The 17246-nt window shown below is 36.9% G+C and overlaps 2 protein-coding genes across 6 annotated transcripts; one reads left to right on the top strand and one right to left on the bottom strand.

The window, feature by feature from the left end:
• The first annotated feature begins 652 nt into the window (after nt 1-652).
• On the top strand, nt 653-5161 carry LOC100252502 (uncharacterized). 3 transcript variants are annotated; one of them, XM_059738688.1, is made up of 6 exons: nt 653-671; nt 1318-1960; nt 2913-3267; nt 3790-3871; nt 4103-4340; nt 4866-5161. In XM_059738688.1, exons 2-5 carry the CDS (start codon nt 1396-1398, stop codon nt 4307-4309), a joined length of 1209 nt encoding a protein of 402 aa, XP_059594671.1. In that variant the 5' UTR covers nt 653-671; nt 1318-1395; the 3' UTR covers nt 4310-4340; nt 4866-5161. The 3 variants fall into 3 exon arrangements, with proteins under 3 accessions (XP_059594671.1, XP_019076727.1, XP_010652810.1); XM_019221182.2 differs by lacking the exon at nt 653-671 and adding an exon at nt 679-738; XM_010654508.3 differs by lacking the exon at nt 653-671 and adding an exon at nt 1098-1215.
• Nucleotides 5162-5760: 599 nt separating this feature from the next.
• On the bottom strand, nt 5761-15399 carry LOC100247389 (uncharacterized). 3 transcript variants are annotated; one of them, XM_002282536.5, is made up of 14 exons: nt 15226-15399; nt 14914-15067; nt 14704-14793; nt 14378-14443; nt 12191-12256; nt 11892-11980; nt 11712-11757; nt 11358-11412; nt 10700-10776; nt 10365-10500; nt 10146-10273; nt 9956-10060; nt 6758-6898; nt 5761-6154 (listed from the first exon to the last, which is right to left on the bottom strand). In XM_002282536.5, the coding sequence occupies exons 2-14, from the start codon at nt 14929-14931 to the stop codon at nt 6092-6094; spliced, it is 1080 nt and encodes a 359-aa protein (XP_002282572.2). In that variant the 5' UTR covers nt 14932-15067; nt 15226-15399; the 3' UTR covers nt 5761-6091. The 3 variants fall into 3 exon arrangements, with proteins under 3 accessions (XP_002282572.2, XP_003632540.1, XP_010652809.1); XM_003632492.4 differs by having other exon boundaries at nt 15153-15398; XM_010654507.3 differs by having other exon boundaries at nt 14914-15088; nt 15226-15398.
• Between the last annotated feature and the right edge of the window lie 1847 nt (nt 15400-17246).

Below are 17246 nucleotides of genomic sequence, written 5' to 3'. Positions count from 1 at the left end.
CATCACATCTTCCCACTCACTCTCCAAGTGAGGTTTTTTATCCCAATAAAAAATGGACAAATGCAGAGGTCGGAGGATGTCAGGTGGCTGTGGACTGTGGTGGAGTCAACGGGCTAGGCCTCCGCCTTGACACCTTTGGGAGAGGTCGGAGTAGGTGGATTCCACACGTAAATAACGGAAGGTGGGGGGCTCAATTCTCAACAAGCAACTTGCAGTCACCACTCAAGTTCTTGGGATAAATGACATATTGCTTGTAGAGTGAGGAAACTTCATTCATGAAGCGAAGAATAAACTATTGTATCAATCAGTGAATGTCGGTGATGGTGACCTTCCTAAGGGGGAAAAAGGAAATGTAAAGGAGAAGGTTAAGGATTGTGATTGGCATTTTAATAATTTAACCATTTTTGTTAATATCCCACAAAACAATATTACCTCTATGCCTATTCGACCTGTGGGTGGTGTGATATAATTCCTTACAAAGCTGCCAATACCATCCATAATTAACCAAATTTTGAATGGGAAAGCTGAAAGCTTTAATGATTTCCAGCAATGGGTAGTGGAATTTGGTACAAGTTTATTTTCAGACGCTAAGACCTTCATTTTGGAAGTGGAGAAAATTACAAACCGACCAGACCCAACTGGGCACTTCACAAGTTTCAAATTCTTCTCAGGTTCTGGTACTGAGGGTACCTTATGATCACTCAATCATCCAAATGGATCACAAACAGAACCCATTCAGTATTTCTTGAATATTTTTCACTTGTTTTCTGACTTTTCTTGTGTTCATACTAGGGGTTGGTTTGCTTTATTTAAATGCTCTGCAGTGGTGAGACGTGAGATTTTTTAAAATTTATGACATAGAAAACGATAAAGTTTACACATCTGGTCTGACAAAGATTGATGATTGAATGTTTTTGACATTCAAGCTTCAAATAATCTTTAATGTGAAATTCGTCCACAACTGTGCGTTTAAGTCGTCGATTTGATCTAAGATTTTGGCAGTATCTGAGGTTAATCAACCATTGGGTGGTCCAGATGATCCCATCAAATCTACCCTGCCAGTAACCCCACCTAAAATGTAGAAAAAAAATCCTAAAATCTACAGCTAGTTATCTTGGACCTTGGGTGCATATATTAGAAAAGTTGATTGCTTTTGCGTAGATTTCTAAGAAAATTCTTGCGTTTATTTTCTTGCTTTCTGTCATTTACATGACTGTTAAGTGTTAACTTATCACTCCCTTCAAACCCTTCTTGTTTTTTTCTCCAAACAAGGGAAATGGGATATTTTTAACTGGAATTCCTCTTCTTTTCCTTCAGATTCGAGACGGAGTGCAAGGAAGGAGACCAGATAGGTCAAGACATGTTTGGCTAAGATTTGAACCATCCGGGAGAATAATGAAGAAAAGTGCAGTAACTTCCCACAATTTGGGTTCATTTCCAAGCCCTGGAACATCCAATTATGGTGATGGCAGTGGGGGAGTTCCAAAGGGTTGGAGCTCAGAACGAGTACCCCCATCGGTGAATAGTGGAAGAAGGTATATCGGCGGTTCTACATTGATGCCATTCAATAGCGGAAGGGCATTGCCTTCCAAATGGGAAGATGCAGAGAGGTGGATTTCTAGCCCGGTTTCAGGGTATAGTGTTAACAAGAGCTCACTTGCTCAGCCTCAGAGACGACCCAAGTCAAAGAGCGGTCCCCTTGGACTCCCAGGGGTTGCCTATAATCCCAATTATTCGCCTGCAATGCCAGTGTTTGATGGTGGGGGTGTGAGGAATTTCATGGGGCCATCTTCCCCTTTCTCCACAGGAGTGATGGTAGCAGAAGGCCTTTCTCTTCACTACGGTGCCGGCAATGGGGGACAGCCACATCCTGTGCCAAACGAACATAGTATGGAACGCTCAATTAGTATACCCGGATGGTCTGATTTTCTAAGTGAATCCTCATCGCCCAACTCCCAAGGTATAATGTTCTTCACTTGGTTTTCAGGTCTAAGGATCTCTTGCTCTGCATTCACAAGTATAGTTCCATGTTTTCCAGGCATTGGAATAATTACAGGATTGATCATGAATTCGTGATCATCTTCCTTAAGAATTGCATACGGAGTGGCAGTTAAGGCAATGCATATGTTCTACCACATGGTTTGATGTATTAGTCCATATTTGAATGACCATTTTCCAAAGGTTCTTTAATTGATAATGAGATCTGCTCTTCTCAATTATCTTACGATACCCGTTAGCCGATTTTGGCTTTACATTATCTTATTTATGCCCCCAGAAGACCCAATTAAAGTTGCTTGGTTCACCTCCTAGAGGCCATGTAAATAAAATTCACAGACCAGTGACCTTTGACTGCCTATGACCATAGACTGAGAGGCTGTGGTTAGATTAGATCATGCATCTGTAGAAATCCATTGATTAAAGAGTCGTGTAGACTGGTTCTTGACTAGTTTCAATAATTTATGGAGCTTATGATATAAACCTGGTTTGCTGTGCGTAGCCTAAGAGTGATTTGGAAGAATTAATTTTTGGTTATGCATATTGAGAATAAGAAGAGTTAGTGCTGAATATCCAGTGGGTTTTTGGATATCCTATGGAAGTAGAATTAGTTCAGTGTGTTTTTCATGGCATTTCAGCTAGCAAGCTGATAAGTTTGACAGCAATACAGCACTATAATCACCTGAATGAAATAGAAATGAAGTCATTTCTTGAACTCCTAAAATTTCCTTATAATAAACTAGGGTTGGGATGATAAATAAATGGACTCCTTACATACTTTTGAAAGAACAAGACTGCATAGACTGATTCAATTTAATGCTGGTCCAGAGACCTGTTTGTTTCTAAATGGTGCATAATTTTGTCTTTACAAACAATAATTCTGAAGTTAGCTTGTAAATGTTGGATCAAATACACAGATGAGAAGCTTGGTGGCTCCAAGGATGCAGAAACCATGGTTTCTCCAGTTGTTTCACGACGAGATATAGCCACTCAAATGAGCCCTGACAGTAACACCCATTCATCCCCCAAAGACAGGTTTTCATTTCCCCCTTCTCCCTTGCTGCCTACTTTGGAACAACAGACCCATTCTGTTAAATCGGAAGTCAGGGATGTGCAAGTGGACAAAGGAGTCACTATGATAAGGTGGTCCAAGAAGCATGGAGCAAAAACGACTATGAGGGCTCCCCCAGATGTTGAGGAAACGGATAAAAATGCTGCGGAAGCTCAAGCCTCATCTTGGGATATAGCAGAGCCATCGAAGAACATTTTGAAGTATGAATCTTTTCTTTGCATTTTTTTTTCCTCAACTACATACCACACTAATAAAACACTTATATTCCTTGATAAAATTATTGCCAAAATATGAATCATTATATTAGCTTTAACCCTTAACCACTTGGTTGAACTGACTGTGAGTTAACTGAACCTTTCTCATGATGATCAAGTAATTGGGCTCATATTAGAAAGAACTTGATTTATCAAAATAATTTGGACAGTTAGAAGATTGAAAATTTTCTGTTAGAGTGAACAACTCTCTGTTTTTTTTTAATTGATAGCATATAGCTTCCAAGATTTTGGTCACATTCCACATGGATTTTCAATTATGTTTGTACTGCTTCAATGAAGTGTATAGATCATTACCTAGAAACTGCATACTACTGAGCATTTGGATTCAGTTAAACCAAAGTAGTAGCCATCAAGGTTTTCATTCTTACTGAAGCTTTGCAGTTGAATCAATTGTAAATAGATTCGTGGAAGAGACCATAGTCATATTGGTTTTTATGTCTTGTGCAGGCTCAAAAGAGAGGAAGCCAAGATCACTGCATGGGAGAACCTGCAGAAGGCAAAAGCTGAAGCAGCAATACAGAAACTCGAGGTTCACCCATACTCAACATGATGATAATAAACGATTTAGAGAAATTACCAAGGCATTTCTTGATAATCCATATTTTCCATGCAGAAAGTGTTCTTCTGATCTAATTTTCTTGTTCTTCTTTTTCTGTTCTTGGTTCTAGTTCTACTTTGTGATATATGCTACAAAAATAATTCCCTAGAGGCAGGTGCATTCAAAGGTTTGATCTTTACTAACTTCAGAGGTTTGGTCCAGATGAAACTTGAGAAGAAGAGAGCAGCATCTATGGATAAGATCCTGAGTAAGCTGAGAATGGCTGAGATGAAAGCTGAAGAAATGAGAAGCTCAATATCAGAAAGCCAGGCCAATCAGGATTCCAAGACTTCCCACAAGGTTGCATCCTTCCGCAAGAATGTCCAGAAGGGTTCCCTGGGCGGTTGTTTTACCTGCCATGCAGTGTAATTCCTGCACTTTCAACCGCTGAGTTATCCAGGTAATTCCTAACCCAGAGTGTTTTTATGCTGTTTTCTTGGCTTCATTCATCCAAAATGATTTGGATTTCACAATTCCTAACTCGATCAACTATCCTTTAGACTAGTAGAAATTGGACTCTTAAGTGGTACTGAAATTTGAAAGCTCGAAAAATGTATCTAGATTGCCATTTGCCACATTTTCTTATCTGGAAACTAGAAGATTGCCATTTTTTTTATATTTATGCTAAGAGTCCATAGATGTCACCTGCAACCATAATGTGAAACAGCAACCAGCTGAGAGAAGTTGCCTCAATTTTTATGTTACATTGTTGCAGCAGGTTTTAAGTTAAATGTTCTTGGAATGAGGAAATCTATATCCAGAAATATTCTATTGACGTTATTATGATGAAAAGAAATAAAAAGATCAGCAGAAGCGCCTGCAACTGCCATAAGTTTTTTGGGTTCTCCTTACCTAGGGCTTCTTAGAACCAGATAATTACAATGTTTGTTTCTTGAAATGATTGAATGCTGGGATGTTTTGGCAGGTGGATTGGAACTGGAATTCAAGGTTAAAAAGTTAAAACTGGAAGCTTCTGTTTGCCCTACAAACTAGGTTCCCAACACAATTCTTGTACTGCTTGAAGTGGCACTATACGCCCAGAGAGATTCAGATGAGATGTAAAATCCCTTTTGCGCAGCAGAACTTGATCAGTTTGCAATTTTCTCTCTTTTTATTTTTTCGACGCTATGATTCACAAAGCATACATTATGAGTATGTCTCTCATCTTGGAAATTCAGCCAACAGCATAATTACATGTCAGCCAAATATTTTTTTGTTTTCCTTTTTGGCTTTTGCCGCAGTGAAATTATGGAGAGTTAGTGGGAGGTGGGCTTCCTAGTCCTCAATGGCGATTCTGTTGTTTCAGGACAAGAAGTTACAAATAAAAATTCCTGACTGCCAATCATCCAGCAAGGTGGCCTAACATATATCAAGAACCGCTGGTTACGGTCCACCCATGTTTTTCCATGGTTTATCCTCACTTCTGAGGTAGAGGGCCGAGAGCTCTTCAAACAAATTTTCAACGGAAATCAAAGTTCGCACCCACCATAGTTAGGATTTTTAAAATAAACACTTAACGAATAATTTTATGATTTGCATTGGAGTTGAAATACTTACCCACTGTGAATGCTGCCAAATTATATGTGAGTATTATAATTATAACCAAGATAAGGTATATCATACACGAGACCTAAGCATATCCGATGATTCTTTTCCATTGGGTTCAACTTAACTTTCTGGTCTGCCCAAAATTAATCCATCCTGCAACATGGCTTCCACACATTTTTAAACCAATATCCAGCACACCAGATGACTAATGGTTGTTAAAATGAAAATCCAATCACCAAATTTGAGTTATAACACCGTGACAATAATTGGAGTGTTCCCAAATTAAAATTAGTCATTGCATCAGAGAGCATATTCTATTGAAAAAGAACAATTGTCCGTCGCAGGTCAACAGGGATCATCTTGTACCTTCCCAGGGATGTTATCAAATGGAAACCTAACATGTTTGATTGTTCAATGAGAAACAATATGTCCAGGAATGTCAGGAGTCAACGCAGAAACATGAGTCCATTCGATGAAAAAGCCATATTCAATGTTTGTCCTAATAATTTTAAGAAATTCAGTAACCACAAGCCTCATGACATTTTGTTGAAACCCAAATAACACCTCTGGATCAGCCCAAGTTTTTCTGAAGCCACAACTCCACTAGTATGGTCTATACCTCCAATCTGCCCTTGAAGGTCTCCCTCCACCGATGCCATAACCCCACTGCAAAACCAAGAATGCAATATGTAATAGTTAGCCAGTAGTAGCTTAGCTCATAGGAAAGTTTGTTGCATTCACAACAGATAAACAAATAATAAATTCTGCAATCTAGACAATTTATTTTTCGTTCTTTTTTTTCCGTTCTAAAGAATGGATACAAAGAAGCACCTCAAAATCAATCTTTCAAAGGACACCAACCCTCATATTAGTAACTTATTTTTCAGAAATGAATAAAGACCAGTTTTGGTGTTACAGTCAGAAGGAAGAAATTCAAACATATCCACATGAAAACTTGAAATTATTTTCATGGAAACACAAGTTCCCAATAGTATATTACCCCCTTGTAACAAATCTTGAGGAAAACAAATGGCTCACAAATGATACAGCAACAACAAGGGGCTCATCTCAAACAGTTGTTCAGTCATTTAAGATGCCATCAACCTTTTTCAAGCAAAAGGCATTCAAACAGGCAAGGAGATACTTCTTAAAATATCAACACTCCATAAAACTTTCAAAAATATCCAAAAGCCTCTCGCAAGAAAAAGCTTACTTTATTCATCTCTACTAATGACAGTCATATTTAGGGAATTAACTTTATATACTCACATCATCAAAATCCAGGCTTCCGTACATCCTTCCATAGGTGCGCATAGGACCACCAAAACCACCAAATGGTTCAGCACTATCCATCATGAAATTTCCACTGCTACCAGCATCATCAAGTGGTGTAGCCGAATCAATTGCAACCTGCACAAGAAGATGGATGATAATTTTTAAAATACTTCCAACTGTATGTCATTTTCTTGTTTTAAACCATATTTACCATATGCAAAAAGAACTTACATACAAGGATGACAGTAACACATCAAGCAAAGCATGAACATCAACAGTTTTAGATCAAATCTTAATGGAAGGAACAAAAGAACGTGGTAGGTGTAAACTAAGGCTACAGGAAGACCAAACTTTAACAAAAATATGGCTTACATGTGAAGATGATAGTAGGATAAATTTTTTCAATCTGCCTGGAATTCAATTACTGAGGGCTCTGAAGGTATCCATCTCTCTTTGATTCAGAAGACATTAGATTAGAAAGGAGTTCCTTGTGTAAATCCCAACTATAATTGTTCACTCCCAACATTTTTGCTTTCTAACAACTGTTAGATCACAATGTGCAAGAAGAAATATGAGTGGTTCAACTGATGCAAAAGAGAGGAAATGACCCTCAACTCCCGAGTTCACAAAAAGGTAGTTGATGTTAAGAAAGTTCTGGTTGATTCTATTGCTTAGATTATTAGATCAGCCAACTCAGAATTAGATTTTCACAGGAAGAACAGCAGTCGCCTTCGGTCCTAAAATTTCATTAAGGATTACATGGTTCCCTCAAGTTCCTCATCCATTCTTGACATTTGCACTCATGTGGTTGATTTATTGTGGTGAGCAATCCCTTTCCTCCCATGTACTTTTCTCTTTTCTTGACTAATATGATTTTCATTTCTCATAAAAGGGAAAGAAGAAAATTTTTATAATCTTATCAAAAGGAAAAAGAAAATATATATTTTTTTTTTTTTGATAAGTAAACAAGATATTCATTAGAAAAGGCTAAACGCCATAAAGCATACAGGGAGTATACAAAACGGCTAAAGCCTCAAAAAAAAAGGAAAAGGACCAAAAAGAAACTACCTCCCCTTAAGTGGAAGCAATCCACTCCAAAAAGCCTATGAGGGAGAAAGACTCCTCACCTAAATACACTTTGGCCCAATTCCACAAGTTACAGACAAAAGAATTCTTTAATTTCTGAATATTCAACTCACCCCCCCTAAAGGCTAACCTATTCCTCTCCTTCCAAACCGTCCAAAAAATACATAACAGAATGGATTTCCAAATCCTTTTCCTTTTCTTCCCTACAAATGAGCCCCTCCAGGATATTAAAGCCTCCTTTACAGTTTCTGGGTGGACCCACTTAACATCTATCAACCCAAAAATAATTTCCCATAGGGCTCTAGTCACTATACAGTGTAAAAGTATATGATGTACATTCTCTTCTTCGCAACCACACAAATAGCAACAATTAGGGAGTTGCACCCCTCTTAACTGGAGTCTATCCAGGGTAAGCACCTTCCCCCACGTAGCCTCCCAAGCAAAAAAACAGACTTTTGTTGGCACCCTATCCACCCATATTTTCCTTGCGGGAAAAACTGTGGCATTAGGCTTGTCTAGCAGCCTGTAGGCTTCTTTGATTTTGAAAATACCATTTCTTCCCTGCCTCCACACAACTGAGTCATCCTCCAGAGAGGGCCTTTGACCCCTCAAAGTATGAAGCAGCTCCCCAACCATATCCATCTCCCAATCATTGAAGTCCCTCACAAAAACAAGCTTCCAATCTCCTTGAGAAAATATTGAGAAAAATAATGTTTTGTTCCCCTTGTATTAAGTGTGTATATAAACATATATATAAGTATCTGATATCAAATAATAGTTAATTTATTTTATTTAATGAATGATGCCAGAATAATGACATTGTTAAAGCAACAGAAAAATCTAGTCACAAGGATATAATAGTGAATTTGATCCCAGTTAGCCAAAATTTCCAAAAGGCCCAAATTCATGAATATCAACTTTGGCCTCATGCTTCATCTAAAAAGCAAGCCCTTGTGATTGTTGAATCCAATTAGGACAGAAAATACACTCAAAGGGAGTGATAGTCAAGAAGAATGACTCCCATAACAGCCAGACCTCACACAAAAAACACTGCTACAAAGGATTGATAGTCAATAGCAACTTCTATGATAACTGAACCTAACCAGTTACAAACACCTAATGGGAAAGTGGCTGTCATGACAAGTAATCAAATTGCATATTTGTCATAAATTCATGCCTTCTTTCAACCAGCAATGAACGCCCTATGCATTTACTTTAAGACCCAACTCTAGAGTGTAGATAATGCTCACACTCCATCCTACAAAGGAGTTGGATTATTTTAACTTTCCATTTACAAATGAAGGTCATATGACCAAATTTTCAGATATGCACAAAGGAAACAGTAAAGCATTTCCACATCATTGAGACAGTTCAAGTACCCTAGCTTCATCACTTCTCTATTTGTACTATTACATATTCTGATAGAATTTTAGATCCCTTATGGATAAAGCTTGTATTCTTCAGGCATTAAGCTATTTTAAGAACTATTGGAAAGTCACATATCGTGAAGAACCGTTTTTTAATGAGAATCATGATGAACAGATGGGGACTCACCTATCTTGATTCTTGATGACATCTTTATTCTACTTAGATAAGCTTATTAATCTTCTTGTAAGAGGGTTTCAAACATTAGAGAATCAAGCATTATTAGGTATAAATATGAAACTGAGTAGCATATGGTGAGACATTTTGCGACTCCAAGTTCTTGGGGTTTTTTTTTACCAGAAACAATCAATTTGTTGGATATTGAGCAGAGTTAATTTGTCAGAAGAAGGGAAAACCAAACCAAACCAAAAAATTAAATAAATAGCATGGAGACGAGGAAGCCCTTCTTTTTTTTAAAAAGAAAAAAAAAAGAGAGAGAGAGAGAGAAAGAGAAACCTAATAATTTAATGTGTATATTACAAATGACAAATGAAACCTAATAAGTTTCATATTGACTTGAAGTTGCATGTACTTTTAATAAACAATAATTTATATATAAATAAAGAATGAAGACCCTTTCTTATATCAGTGACATAGACATCACCAAACTTTATAACTTTCAAGATCTATGATAATTATGTAGGTAAAACAAAAATGACCATTAAGCTTCCATTTCCATACCTGCTGTCCGCAAATCTCATGAGACCTTCGAGATACACGATCAGCTACACCATCTTCAGCAAAGGTTACAAAACCAAAGCCCCTATGGCCACTTCTCTTAGGATCCTACATAAAATGAATATTCCTCTGTTTTGAAGTTACCTTGAATCCATCTATTGGTGGTAGAATAATAAGTTTATCTCTAATTTACCTTGGGAACATAAACATCCAAAATACGGCCAAATCTACCAAAATACTGACGAAGATCTTCGGCGCTTGCTTCCTGAGGAAGCCTTCCAACAAAAATCTTTTTGCCCATTGCACGAGTAGATTCCCCTCCTAACCAACATGCAACAGAATTAAAAACAAAGAAATAATTGTGTTGATAAACAGTGCAAAACTCCACGTGCATACTTGAGAAGATGCTTACTTCCATAAACTGAGCCTGGATGGTCATACAAGGTAGGAGCACCTAGTGCAGCATATCTAGTTGCTGCAGTGATATAAGCATTGTATGCACCATATCCACCCTGAGGCACTCTGCTTACTGGCCTGAACTCCTCCTCCTGGCCACATAATATTGTAAATAAGAATAGACTATATTTTTTGTGCATAAAATGAAGAAGTTAAACTCCTTTTTGATAGGGACACAAATACATAAAGATATGCATGCATGTGTGTGGGGATAGAGAACGAGAGAGAGAGAGAGAGAGAGAGAGAGAGAGATGCAATCAAAAGTAAAGGCATAGAAGTGTTCGAAGTTGCCTTGGGGGTTGCTCGATCAACAACTACAGCAGACCCTCCCAGTTCATGAGTTTCAACCATCAAATTGTCCACAGATTCTGTAACATAGAAAAATAAAGAATTAACTTCTCAAACAAATAAAACCAAGTAAGAGATAACAACATGGTTTCTATAGGGGGGTGCACTAACAACTAGATCTTAACCCTATCACTTGATTGAAATTAAGCATTCAAAGTGAAGTCTCCAGTGTATCATCCTATCCAACCAAAAATGAAAGCAATCTCCTGGATATTATTATAAACCCAAATGAGGTAAGTTACCTAGTGCAAGGTTCCAGATTATACATAAATAGTTAGAATTTATCTAATGCAACCTCTTTGTGTGAACCCTGTTTGAAACCCTATATGTCTCTACCCTACCCTGCAGTAGTGAAATACTATTGGTTAATATTCAAAAGAAGAGAAAGGACATCACAAAATACCATATAGATGGATGCATATACTCAAGACCCCAAGTCAATTTTTCAAAACATAACAAAAACTGGACTTTTTTTTTTTCCTTTTATAGGATTAACACAAAATGAACATGAGGTTGTCAAAGAAGAAAAGAAAAGAAAAATTACTTGCATCATTCAAAATATTAAAAATAAGGTGCCAAGGAAAATTTAAAATATATTGACCTGCACTTGCAAATGTGATAAACCCAATTCCACGATGCCCTTTTGATCCATGATCCTGCAAAACAATAAAAATAATTTGGGAGTTTGGATGGCAGTCAGGATGAATCTTGCTGTCAAGGTGGATTTCTCATTATCCAAAAAAAAACAACAAAGAATTGAATCATACCAAGATGAATCTTTCTGTTGAGGTGGATTTCTCATTATCCAAAAATAAAAAATAATTGCATCATATTAAGTTATTACATGAAAGCATATGCCATATAATGATACACGCACACATGCAAGTATGTACCTGTGAATGTTTATAAATATGTCAAGGTTTGACTCAGAGTGGGCGAGGAAGGGAGTGCTCACCTTTGGCATGTACAAATCCGTTATTTCACCATATGTCTCAAAATAACTGCAAGAAACAATCACATAGCACTATGGTAATTTCTTGCCATGGTTTACAGATCATGTTCAAAGCAAATAACCTAATGAACTTGTCAAAAAAAAAAAAAAAAATCAATTATCAAGCATAAGAATATCAATTACCTTCGGAAGGCAGCCTCATTCACAGAGTCCGGGATCCTAGCCACAAATATCCTGGTGACCTTCTTAATGGGAGCTCGCATCATCTCCTCCTGCCCAAAGAAACCAGAAGAAACAAAATTTAAAAGAAAGGGGGGAAAGCAGTAGAAAGGTCTGCAACGACAATCTATTTAACTTAGACAATTTGAAATTTATAAAGCATATATATATATATATATACATAGATAGATAGATAGATAGATAGATAGATGAATAGATAAGTAGATAAATAGATAGATAGAGAGAGAGAGAGAAAGAGCAACCTTAGGTGTTGCCACTTTCACTTCCAACATTCTGTTTCCAAGAAAATGCTCACTTGATAATACTTTCTGTAGCCAAAAGAACATTTCAGACATGAGAAATCATCTTTATTTTAAATAAGTAATCAAACATACTACAAATCCCAAAGGGAGAAATCCTAATACACAAGGAGGACAGAAGGAAATTGAAAGGGAAGCAAAATAAATTTATAAACACATAAATGAAAAAGAAGAGAAAAGCAAGAAAAAGCAAAGAACAGCCATCCTGAACCAACAACCAAAAACCTAGAGGTGGAAATAGGCCATGCTTGTGCCGATTCTGCATTGTGCCAAGGAAGAGAATTCTAAAAATCTATTCAACTTTAACAGAACCTGTTAAATAATTGGATCAGAATTCTCTCACAAGGATACAACCCATTTGTTACATGAGTAACACAATACAACTCGGATAACCTTTAGAATAAATAGGTAAAATTAGATTGGGTCAAATTACGTCAAGATTGACCTGCACAACCTGTTAACATATATATTGACCAATATGATTACTAACGCATTCAACACAATTATGATCCTTTTTTATGGGTAACAACACAAGTATGATCCATGCAACATGTTTAATACTCTAAACCTATATAAATAGATATGGTTTGAAAGGAGATTTTGAAGGAAGCTAAGTGGTGTTGGGATAACATAAAGTTTAAGGTGGGGAAAGGGACTAGAGTTAAATTCTAGACTGACTAGTGGTGTGGCAACGTGACGCTGTCCCAATCTTTCCCCCAGCTTTTTGAGCTGGCGGTCCACAAGAATGCAATGGTCAATGAGATGTGGGACCCAAGCAGTGGTCAAGGAGGTTGGAATCTTAGATTTCATAGAGACTTTAATGATTGGGAGTTGGACTTGATTAGAGGATTGCTTAATATGCTCAGGGACTTCAGGATAACTTCAGAGGAGGATGTTGTGCTTTGGAAAGGGGGGGGTCATGGCAAATATGGGGTGAAGGTTGCCTACAAAGGGCTGGCTGTTATCAATGCATGCACCTTTCCGTCTAAATGCGTTTGGGTGGACAAGGTCCCAACCAAAGCGGCCTTTTTTGCTTGGAAAGCCGCGTGGGGGAAGATTCTCACCTTGGATAGACTTCAAAAAAGGGGTTGGCAGCTCCCTAACCGCTGTTTTTTGTGTGGTTGTGAAGAGGAAAGTGTAAATCACATTCTTTTACATTGTATAGTGGTAAGGGCCCTATGGGAAATCGTCTTAGCCCTTGTTGGGGTTCAGTGGGTGTTCCCAGTGTTAGTGAAAGAGGCGTTATTCAGTTGGAGGGGCTCCTTTGTGGGGAAAAAAAGGAAAAAAATTTGGAATTCTATCCCGTTGTATATTTTTTGGACGGTATGGAAGGAGAGGAATAGATTAGCATTTAAAGGAGGTGTGTTAGATATACAGAAACTCAAAAATTCTTTTGTATGTACCTTGTGGAGTTGGGCTAGGGTGTATATTGGAGAGGAGTCCTCTTCACTCTTAGGCTTTTTGGAGTGGCTAGCGGCCACTTAAGGGTGGGTAAGGGTGCTTGTTTTTTGTGCTCTTGTTTTAGGCTGATTTGTATACTCCCTGTATGCTTGGTGGCCTTTGCCCTTTAATTTATTTGTGTTTATCTATCAAAAAAAAAAACCTATATAAATAGATATGCAACTGTTTTATAAATTGATCTATTGAAAAATATAATAACATTAATGTAAATTATTCAATAGCAGCTGTTATTTAAAAAAAAATTCAAATATATAATGTGATATGAGACAAAGGGATCACATACAGGACAAATCATAATAGTGCAACATGACACCATAACTAAATGGATAGCAGGTTAGATCGCAATATAACCCACAAGAGCCAATTAGTTAAATAGGTCAAAATGGATTGAGTGGTTTGAAACTCCCAACTCCAACTTGACCCTTTAATAAAAGGGTGAGACAGGCAAACTTCCCAAAACCTGCTAATTGTTTGTTGGGTTTGAGTTGTGTTCACAGGTAAAAAGATCAATCCTCTGAATAAGAAAACAACATTAAACTACCTGTGCATAGATTTACATACCCATCTGTTCAATACTTACCTGATGAGGAGCCAAACTCAGCTATAACAAATAAGAAAAATATTTTATGGTAGAAACTGAATTACAACAAACCCTAAACTTGCTATTACCTTTGCATCTTCAACTGATCCAAAAGTTACATATCCAAAACCACGAGATCGGCCAGTGGATCGCTCCTACATCATTGAAAGAAAAACAAAAGCCTTATGTTAAAAATAAAAAATAAAAAAAATCCCAAAAGTTTCTCTCAAATTTTAAACTATCCACATGACATAAAATGCAGTAACCAATAAAACTATTTTAACTGTTTTCATATTCCTTGATTTGTCACATAGATTAAAATACAACGCTTGAATTCTAATTCTTCTGTTTTCTTCCTCATGAATTCCATACTCAAAATTAAAAAAAGAAAAAAAAGGGGGCAAAAGAACCTCACCTTCATCACAATAACGTCCTTCAATTCTCCAAATTTGCTCATATAATCCCTCAACCCATCCGTATCCACATCCCATGGGATTCCCAAAACCTATGATGCAGACATCGCAAAACAAAGTAAACAAATCATAATCATGAAGCAAAAATTACAGGCATTTGCGTCAAATTTTTCCAGAAACAAAGAAACGAAACAGCAGCGCAAAAAACTAACCACAAGCTTGTTATCCATGGTAATCGAGAAGAGGATACAAGGAATGAAGAAGCAGAGCGAGAAACCCTAAGTTTCCGGGAAGAGAAACACTCAAAATTCGCTCTCGGCACTCGCGTTCTCACCACACTCTCTCTATATCTCTCACACTCGCCTCCTGCACACAATAAGCACACCTCTTTCTCACACACATACAACATCATCGTCATCATCATCATCATCATATACCAAATCAAACTCACCATTTTCCTCAAATGAAAGAACAACAGGAACAAGAACAATAATAAGAAAATTAGGGTTTTCACACTCACTGACCTTTTCGATTCCCTCAGAAAAAAACCCTAAGGCAACCAGATCGCTCCCCCTCTCTCTATCGCTAAATCCCTCTCGCTCTCGCTCTCCGCCGCTCAGCAACTTCTCCGCCCAAGGCCCTGATCCATCTAAGACCCCTCTCCGCCTTTTCCTTTATCGCACCCCGAGGGCCCGACCTTGCTTCCGCTACGTTTGCTTACCCATATTTATCTCTTCCACCAATAGAAACGCGCCACGTCAGCTCTCCCTTCTGTCCAACTGCCACTGTTTACGGGGCTATGCTATCCTAAATATTAAAAATATTAAAGATTTTTTATTTACTGTTTATTGTGATTTTTGAAGTAATTTTTTTTTCTTTAATTTTGAAAAGCTAACTATCCTCTTTTATTCATACCTTAATTTGATTATGTATTATTCATATTTGAATTCAAAATATTATTTTAAATATAATTTTTTTTAAATGATGAAAGTTCATGCTCATCATACTAACATTCTTATTCATATGACCTTACAACAAACATATATTTTTTTTTTATAAACAAGCACATATATTAAAGAAGGCTAAAAAGCTGCAAAGCATACATGGAGTATACGAGGCGACTATGGCCTTTCAACCAAAAAACAAAACAACCCAACCCCTAATTAAAGCTAACTACTCCAATAATCCTATTAGGGAATTCGACTCCATATCAATGTACACTTTAGTCAATACCTTACAACAAACATATTATCAAACCTTAAAATAGATTACTTGACTAGATAAGTGAAAATGTTAATACAAAGATCGAACATACCAAGCCCATATATGATACAATGATCAATGTCATTATCAATCCTCATAATGACCATGATCCTGGTTAGAAGAGTTTAAAAATCTATAATCTCATCACCATATCATTTTTCTTTCATTATCATGATCGGAATTTCATACATATGTATGTAAGAACATTATCCTAAAGAGGAATCTTATAGCCATTCATAATTCTGGTTACTAGAAATTTCTTTAACATGTCATTTTTCAAACTTCCAACAATAAACACTTCATTGATTTCCTCGGATGACTCGTATGATGAAAAGTAGATAAAGACCAAAAAATATAATTAAATATTACTAAGTTGTTGCTTAGTCTTTTCTAATTAACAATTGGACCCCAAGATCCACTTAAAGAAAACGACTCCTTATTTGCCATGAATATTATTTAATAATGATCTTACCATAGTTTGATGAATGTGGTTGACCTCAACTATGGTCAAGTAGCTTACTACTGATAGAGATAGTTTTAATCTAGAATTTCAAAGTAAGACATATCTTTGATATGGTAGTTCATACTTGACATAGTTCCAAGACCAAGCATGCCTTGGTATGATAATAGGGTAAGATACATTTTTGACAAGAGTTTGTTGGTCATGTGACAACCAACAACTTGTTAGGTCTTTGTAGGACATTTCATTGTGATTGTGTGTTTCTCATCGAATTACTATAGATTTCCATTGATCGAGTTTTTTCATCATTTAGGATTATCTCAATTACAAAAGTTATATATACTTCAACCACATCACAAACTTTGGTAACATGACCCTTCAACAACTTCATCTCTAGTGCACAAGAGTAAGCAAGTGAGTGAAAATGATGGTAGCAAAGATGAGAATAAGACCTCATTTTCCTATTGGATTTTGATGTTTTCATGTGTTTGTTTTTGTTTTTTGTTTTTTTATTTATTTATTTTGCGCTTGGGATCTATTGGGTAGTATGATTTTGAGTGCAAAGGCATTTTAAGACTTCTTGGTAGCATCACTTTGGTGTGAGATGTTCCTATAGATGCAAGTTTGGCTAATTAGCCTTCAGCCCAAGTCTAGGCAAGCTTGCAAACTTCGGGCCAAAGCATGGCAAGCAGAGAAGGGCTTTAAAAAGAAATTATATCCTATAAAAATATTGTCCTTACATTCTGTGCTAATGGAGTATGGAATTAATTGATGTGTTAAATAAACCCTTCTAGTCTCTTCCTACGCATGTTCATCTACTTT

This window comes from Vitis vinifera, chromosome 7, assembly GCF_030704535.1.
Source record: "Vitis vinifera cultivar Pinot Noir 40024 chromosome 7, ASM3070453v1".
Lineage (NCBI taxonomy): Eukaryota > Viridiplantae > Streptophyta > Magnoliopsida > Vitales > Vitaceae > Vitis > Vitis vinifera.
The sequence above is the reverse complement of the archived record's forward strand: the minus strand, read 5'-3'. Positions and strand labels throughout refer to the sequence as shown.